The 8,484-nt window shown below is 49.7% G+C and overlaps 1 protein-coding gene across 1 annotated transcript in view; it reads left to right on the top strand.

Moving 5' to 3' along the window:
- Positions 1-4,242: 4,242 nt before the first annotated feature.
- The window catches only part of PLCH1 (phospholipase C eta 1), a 72,233-nt gene continuing 67,991 nt past the window's right edge, over positions 4,243-8,484 (top strand). The window contains exon 1 of the mRNA XM_075716350.1: positions 4,243-4,318. Coding sequence (XP_075572465.1) covers positions 4,243-4,318 — 76 coding nt within the window. The remainder of the gene's footprint in view (positions 4,319-8,484) is intronic.

Here is an 8,484-nt window from a genome sequence, read left to right as displayed (position 1 = left end):
CGGTAACTTTTTGCCAAAATAGTTTTGGTGGTACAGTCCTTTCCTATTTAAACATAATTATATGCTTACTGGCACTTTTACAGCTTATTCTACATGTATAAAATAAGTTACACAGGTATAGCCTGTATAACATTCTGGTCTATGACATAAACGGGATGTTCTTTTTTTTACTATGTCATCGTTGTTGAAATGGTGCACATTTAGGTACAGTTAAGTTCCTAAGTGCACATTCATTTTGAAAGGGTGGTATTTGGCCCAAAGTGTGTGGTTGGTTGCGTTTTTGTTTGCTTTTTTTTTGGTACGATACAGTAAGGCATGATGCTGGCTGGGCTCTTCCAGAGCTCTGTAGCAGAGAAAGCAAATAACTTTGAGGGCCATCCAAGTAACTGCTGGTGTTTCTTAGGAAGGTTTTCTTACAGGATGTTTGTGTCAGCTGATGCAGCCACTTTGGGATTCTGCCTTCATCCCTGACATGCCAGGGAGAACCTTTGTTCCAAGGGGCCACCGTGGTGGTGCGGGAGAGCCCTTTGTGCAAGAACAAAGGAGTATTGTATCGGCATGAGCTGTGAAAGGGAGGGGAGGGGGCCGAAGGGTTTCTTTCAGAGGCACTGCATATATATATATTTCAATAGCAACATTTCCCCCATAAATCTCCCCCCCAATGACATGAGTTCTGTGTGGGAGCTGAGCAGGAGATAAGATCTCTTTTTATTTTTATGTAAGTTCTTAGTGATGAATATTTGATACGATTTTCTTAATTAAAACATGGTGCCACTTGTCTTTTTTATAGCCTAAAGCAAAAAGCCTGGCAGTAGGCTGGACCACGATGGTAGAAGTATTCCTACACATTTAAAGTAACTAACAGCTTGTGCCTTACTAATTAACGCTAGAAGAGTGGCCCCAGTTATGGCAAGCTATAATGAAAGCTCATGGCTGGCAAGGGCAAAAGTCCAAGAAATGTAGACGATGAAGTCTGGCAGAGGTAACGGGTATTACTGCTTAGCGTTCCAAATTTTAGTAAAATATGCCTTTAGTGTAAACAATACATGGGCCATACCCAAAACACATGCTGTAAGGGAGACTCTGATAGTTTTAGTTAGAGCAAAACAGAAACAGGCGGTTTTGGCTCCCACCTGCAGTGGATCATTCAGACCATCTCTCCTGCCCACAGAGGCAAATCCCACACCTGCAACTGAACAGCCTCCTCACAAACCTGCAGCAGAAACGCCGTAGCTATCAGATGGGTATTTGCCTATCAGTCTAATACTTGGGCTGATCAACAGTGCAACTAAACATAAACATCACTTTACACTTTTTCACCAAGCTGTTGGCTTCACCTCCATGCTAGCTGCTTCTCCTGCAGAAGAAAACCTTGCCCCCTTCCAGACGGGAGCAGCCCTGGCTGGGGTGTCCGTGAGCCCATGGGATCCAACAGCTCGCTGGCAGGAGAGGGGGAAGCCAGCTCCCCTCTGCCTTGCCTCCACGTCGCAGGATGCTGCTACGCCTTCACAGTGCCAATGTTGTTGAACCTTCTCTGAGCTCACTCAGCTTGCCGGCCCTCCAGGAAGAGCCTGCTCTTTTTTTCCTGGGTTTGTGAGTTGAATCAATTGAGAAGTGACTGACAAAAGTGGCAGGGATGATGGTGGGGGACAGGGGGTCCGCTCAGCCATTGCAGGGGACCGTGATAGAGATGGGACTGGGGCTGTTTCCAGGTGGACCAGAAATGGCAGATATTTCTGGGCTCTTCACGATCAGCTGCTTCACCTTCACCACTGCAGGAGACAGCATTCATCGCACCGATGCATGGCGAAGGGGAAAAGTTCTCCAGGTTCTTCTTTTCCCTTATAGCTGAGTACAGTCATTGGGTCCCAGGAAATGACCCAGCTAAACTGATCATTAAGGATAATATGAGTCGGTTTGGCTGTGATTTAAGGTTGTTTTCCTTTTTCTTTTGAAATCACTTGTGCAAAATAGAACTGTGGTCCTCAGCAGAGCTGCAGCCTGGGCAAAGTTTACAGCATGCTGTGGCATTTCATCTGGGGGGGTTCATTGCTGGGCCCCCCCTGGAAGTAGTTTTATGAGGAGGCTTGAACAGCAGTGTCCTTACATCCTGCTGGTGCTTTGCTTAAAGACAGTTGGCGTTGTTTGTGCCAAGTGTGGGCGAGAAAGCAGCTGGGTTGACCAGAGTGAAGGTGGGAGTGAGATAAAACAGGAGACCAAAGCAGGCTTGTAACAGGAAGGGGTATCTGCATTGCTGAAATGCGAGTCTTGAACTTGATAAAATAGCAAAGGGGGAAGGAGGATCCCTTGAAAGGATTTGGTGTCGGAACAGGAGATCAAGGAGTCCATGGGTTTTTTGTTCTGGGTTGGTTTTTTTCCTCCCCCAGCAGCAAGTATCAAAGAAATATGAAATGCTGGTTTGTTTGGCTATAACCATAACTGTGCATAATAAGTCCTGCCGGGTGGGATGGATTTTTGTAAGGTCCAACTTGCAAAACAAAAGGCTGAAGTTCTTTGAATGCAAGTTCAATGAAATGACTCAGACAAATACAGCCTTGTTTTGAGTTATAGCCACCAGCTTATTAATGAGTTAACTTCTACTGTTTAGGTCTCTGAAAATAATTGTTCTGATTGCTCCCATTGTCCCAGATTGCGGCAGCGGAACAGTGGAGAGGCTGCGATGGAAATGCTCCTGGAGCTGAAGGGGGGTTGTTTCTCACCTCATTGTCAGCGATTGGCTTCAGCCACTCGCGTTCCCCTCGCTTGGCTGGCCTTTGTTTTGCGCTGGCTTGCTGCGCGTCTCCATTTTAACTGGTTTATAACTATTATTGGCTGGATCCAAGAAAAATTGGCGGTCGGGGGCTTGGCCTGGCAGAGCACTGGGGCCTGCGTCCAAAAAGACTGCTCTCCACTCCCAGCACTTATTGGTGGTAGCATCTGCGGCAAATTACCCGTGAATGCTGTGGTGGGCTTGGCTCTGACGCTGCTGGCGTTAGAGGCAAAACTCATCGGGTGACAGCGCTGGGAGCCTCAGCCCTGGCAGGCGAGCAGCGAAGGCAGGGGCCAGCACGGACCCACGCAGGGAAGGGTTGCTGCCCGGCTGCCGCGTTCTCCTGGGCAGTTCTCTGCAGACTGCCTCCAAAAAGAGTGCAACGGTTCAGAGATGAATCCCCATCTTCCTCCTGTGCAGCGATGTGGGCTTCAGCCTGCTGATAGACGCTTGGTTCAGGCAGCCGTCGAGGCTCCCGGGTGCTCTGGGGTGTGCTCAGCTGGTGGCATTTCCCAGGAGGGGTGTTGCTCCCGCTTGTTCCGTTTGGTCCCACTGGTGATAGCTGTGTCACGGGCTGGGATGGAGGCAGGGGAAGCAGAAAAGATGGTAGAGCAGGTTGACAGTTTATCCCGTGCTTAGCACAGGGTAGCATCGACGCTCTGAGCTGAGAGCATCACTTGCCCCGCGCAAAGCTGGGATCCCTTGGGGCTGGAGGGCGCAAGTCGGGATCCCTTGGGGCTGGAGGACGCAAGTCGGGATCCCTTGGGGCTGGAGGACACACGTTTTGCGTGGCTGACGTAACTGCGCCTCCTCAGAGGTGCTGCTCCGGCTGCCCGTCCCCAGGAGAGCTCGACTCCAGCTCCCGCGGGTGGATGTCTGCCAAGGGCAGGGGGAGCGCTGGGGGGGCTCTGCATCCACGTAATGCTACTCTGTGGTCTCAAAATCCGGAGGTAATTACCTTTGATTCACTTTTTTGGTAACCTTCCCTGGGGAGAATTTGTAGTTTTGTGGTGTGGTCTGACGCGTCTGTAGTGTGTTTAAATACGGGACAGCGTCATTAAATGGATTAAATTGATCATCTCTCCGTGGCTCCACAGTCGCCTGCAGGGGCTGTGGGGGTTGACTGTAACAACAGGCGCCCGTGGTGGGCGCAGTGGCTGCCGGGCAGGGTGGGCTCCCTTCGGCAGCCTTAAACTTGCTCGCCGTAAGCGCGGCTGACGCCCCGTCCCTAGCTCGGTCCCGGTGCTCCACCTGCGCCCTCCGAGGCGGGCGCGTTCGGAGCGCCAAGGGCTACACTGGTTGTAATGCTGTGTGGGAGGCGAAGGGGCTGTTTTGAATAAAGGGCGCAAATAAACCCTCTTCCAGTGCTTGCGGGGGTTACGCGTTTCTTGCGAATGAGCTCCTGATGATCCGTGCTCTGTCTCGCTTTGCAGGGTCGCTGCCTTTGATGGTGAGCAGCAAGTCACCTTACAATGAGTTACTGGAGTCTGGATAAGAAAAGTCTGCAGTACTGCAGGCACTTCTTGGTGGACAACGGCGTGTTTCACGGTAAGTGACCGGTTCCCTTACGGGTTTGGCTGCTTCTGTTCCCCGCCGCAACCGCAAGGTCCGAGGGGCGCGGAAATGGGAAATGCCTCCTTGGGAAGGCTGGCTCGGGGCCGGGGAGCCCTCGGTCCTGCGGAAGCCTTGCTTCGGCCCTGCCCTCCCCGGGGGGTGCCCGGGGGGTGCCCGGGGGTGCCCGGCGCTGCCGCCGCCCCGGGAGCGCGGGGGGGGGGGGGGCGGGCACGCCAGGGGGCGCTCCGGCGCCGCTCCCGGCCCGGTGCTGCCGGCGCCGCGGGGTCCTTGCGCCGGGCCGCGGGCGGGGGGCTCGGCCCTGAGCACATCCCCCCCCCCCCCCCCCCGCCTCCCGTTTGGCCCGGCGCTGCGCCGCCTCCCTCCTCCGCAGGCGCTGCTGGCGGGGAGGGGGCTCCGGCTGTGCCCCACGCATTGCAGCCTGGGCACGGGCAGAGCTGGAGCACGGGCCGCGGGCCATGCTGCTCTGGGTGTAGGGTGGTTGTGCTTGGAGTGAAACGGATTAGTTGTGTTCGCGCGGTCTGGCACTGCCTTACACTGACACGTTTCCTCCTGAGGCGTTTCTGGAACTGCTCTGGTGAAATTTGCAGGTGTGCATCCTTTGTGCTCCTAGGGAGGAGGAATTGAAAGTGTCAGGAAGAGCTTGACTTCCAAGTATTGATCGGATGTTTGTGCGAAATAGAATCATCAGATCGTTTAGGCTGGAAAAGACCTTTAAGATCACCCAGTCCAACCATTAACCTACACTACCAAGTCCACTACTAAACCAATTCAGGGGAGAGGAATAATTCATTTCATGTTTCCTGTCTTGGTAGCTGGATTATTTTTTAATGAAAGTAAAACTAGAATAGAATCATTAAGGTTGGAAAGGACCCCCAAGATCATCAGTCCAACCATCAACCCAACACCCCCATGCCCACTAAACCATGTCCCCAAGTGCCGCGTCTGCCCGTTTTTTGAGCCCCTCTAGGGATGGGTACTCCCCCACCCTGTTAGAAGCCTGTTAGTGATCCCTGATTAGTCCCCTGTCAACCCCTCACATCTTAGTCTCTTGCCATTACAGATTACGTGCTGTGATCATTCAGCCATTGAAGTATCCTTCCAATAGCAAAGTTGGGAAATACTCTGAAGACGTTTTCATATAAAACACTTCCTTTTCAGGATGTCTTTTTGTATGCTTAAAACTTGATACATCAACTAACTCAAGAGCGTGTGCGTTCCCCACGCAGGTTTCTCTCCCTTTGCTGGGTGGCCTTACCCTTGGGCACGGGGTACGGAGCAGTGCTGAGCCCAGCCCGTGCTCCTGCACTGGGTGAGGGACCACCAGGATTCAGGAGCCGTCCCTGCCTGGAATAGACTCCCGCAGGTCTAATCTAAGACAACAGCTGGACCCTTACCTGTCCTACTGGGGGAGTGACTTCCTAATGCTGTTTCTGAGAGGCCCAAATTTTGTACTCCTTATTCCCTTTCAGGTCAGTGAGTAAAAGCTGTCACTTTAGGGCAGACTTGTGGCACTATTAATAACAGCAGCATGGAATGCTTATAAATTAAAGATAGAAATACTCATCTTTTTCAAAAGCAAAGGTAATTTTTTCCCCCAAAAGAACCTACATCTCTGTTTTCACTGTGTTTGTCAGGAAGCTGGGGAAGTTTGCAGCTCACAGAACTACAATTCAACTCACTGTAAACCAAAATGTATCTGCATTTTTGTCACTGTGGTTACGTCGCCATCGATGAAGCTAATGGTTTAGTGGGAGAATTAATCGTGTCAATTTGTGCATCTTCTTAACGAAAGCCTATTCGGAGATAACACCAGTTTCCCCTGTGCTGCTTTTTTCTTGCCCATAGGCACTGCTAGTTCTGTTTGGGACACCAGAACAACGTTAATAACTTTTCTGTAAGTCAGCCTGACAGCAGCATTGTCATATTAGTTCATCTGTGCGCTGCATGGGACACACATTACAGGGAAGATGGTTCACAAATCTGTCACTGGTGAACCTGTCGTCTCCAGGCACAACTGTTCTGCTTCTCAAATGAACCTGAGATTCATTCCTGGGATTTATTAGGCCACTTGTGTGGTCCCGCTGATTGTGGTGGGATCGCGTTCCTTCTGAGTTCCCTGATGTTGTGGAAGGAGAGGAGAGAGTTGTCTCCCAGGGGTCTTCACCCAGGTACCCCTTTGCCGAGTCAGAGCCCTCTTGTAGTGTTTCAGTAAATGCCCATTAATCGCACTTCTCTCCAGGCAGCAGTCTGCTCTCTAGCCTGAGCATATAACTGGAGCAGCTCTGTTTTGGATGTGTGTTTGCAGTTTTGCTATTCCCGATCAAGTGAAAGGGAAGTCTGGTCCATACTCTGTGACTTGAGGTGGTATTTTATCGTAGAGCAGCACGATGTCTTTATCCTGCTAATGGTGCGAAGGCTGGATAACGATTCATTAGCGCAAAGTCCGGTAATCCATGAACGGCTATCGAGTGATGAATCTGCAAAGTGATAGTTTTCTAAAGTAGAAGACAAAATTAGCAGGAATCCTAGACCAGAAAGATTCTATGGCTTAATTTATTTGTGTTTCAGTCATGACCGGACAGGATTAATTATTTTCCCCTGACAGAATCCTTCAGGGCTTCCCATTTGTCTCTTCAACCGAAGCAAGACACTGCGGTGACAATTACTTTCACTCCGAGTATATGGAGGGAGCTGAAGTCCCCACTGGACAGTGATAGAGGTGGCAGTTCCCAACAGCATGATGCATGGAGACATGTGCATGTCCCCAGGAATTAGCATGTTCCTCCTGATGCTTGAGAGAAGATGGTTTCCTGTGGGACTGTGCTGATATAGATAAGAGGCTTGACAGAGCTTTTTAAGGATTTGGTTTTTGTCAGGGAGCCTTCTGATCCTGTAGGTCCTGACAAAGGGCAGTGGGACGGGTCGGGTGAGCGGGCCGGGTGCTCGCCCCCGTTCCTGATGGCAGCTTTGCAGTTAAGATCCGTCGTCCTTGCCTCTCTCGGACAGACCAAGTGCGGCTGAGCAGTGAACTTTGGGCTTTGCATGAGTAAGCAAATGCCAAACAACTAAATTGAGACTTACCTGTGTCTGAGACTGTATTTTCTCCAGCAGACGTAAGGAAATTGTACTTGTTTAATGCTTTTTTACACCACTGGGAAATCCTGAGTTTGCATTAGATTTTCTTTCCGATGTGGGAAGGGTACTATCTGTTAGCAGGGAAGGTACCGTGATCCAACCCCTTGTGATTTGCTGACATTTCAGTGTTTGGGTTATATGTGTCCAGCTTTAGTGTCTATTCTAATCTATGCATTGTTTTCATGATTTTTTTTTTTTAGTTATTACTGTTATAGTTTCATATTCTGACATTGAGAGCATGGCTCTTCAGGGAGCAAGCACACAGAGCTGTTGATTAGCTTATTTTTCTACATTTATGAATGCTAATATTCTGTAATCAAATAGCTGATGTTGTCTCACCAGTTCTGAAAGTAGCTGTTTGTACTTATCTTACTAGAGTCAGTTACTTATGCCAATTATCTTTTCTTAAGTTCTCTCAGAAATACAGTCTTTTTTGTTTAAATTACATTTCCATAATTGTAATTAATTCTCTCTCTTAGATTCTAATTTTATCTTCTGGCCTCTCCACCTCTTCCCAGATCTGTGTCAATAGGGACTGGACTGCTATTGGTACGATGTTATACTAATTCAGTCTTGCTCATATTATCTAAACTGCACTCCTTCGTTCGGAGCAATGGACTAATTCAGTTGTATCAGGCTTGTCTGGAAGGTCACATTACAGTGGCAGGGTTGTTATCTGTAATTGAACCTGTAATCTGGAAGAACTGTTGCACCTGAGGTGCAGCCCAGCCAGATAAAAATACCCCACTGCATCAGTTGGTGTTCTTAAAAAGCAGAGGAACGTCTTTCTCTGTAGAGACTTCAGGACACTGGAAGCATCTACAGAGGCACAGAGTATGAACTTTGCTGCTCAGCTGTGTTCATCTCTGGTGTTTCCTTCGTACCCTTCTGGGACCTGCATTGCTTTACGAATCTGAATAGGCGGTGTTGCATTTGTTCACCCCCAGCTGAGGTGTTTAAGTGCAAGAAACTCTTTGTGGACTGCATAAATAAGAATGCTGAAG

The sequence above is a fragment of the Pelecanus crispus genome, chromosome 9 (genome assembly GCF_030463565.1).
Source record: "Pelecanus crispus isolate bPelCri1 chromosome 9, bPelCri1.pri, whole genome shotgun sequence".
Taxonomy (NCBI): domain Eukaryota; kingdom Metazoa; phylum Chordata; class Aves; order Pelecaniformes; family Pelecanidae; genus Pelecanus; species Pelecanus crispus.
The sequence above is the reverse complement of the archived record's forward strand: the minus strand, read 5'-3'. Positions and strand labels throughout refer to the sequence as shown.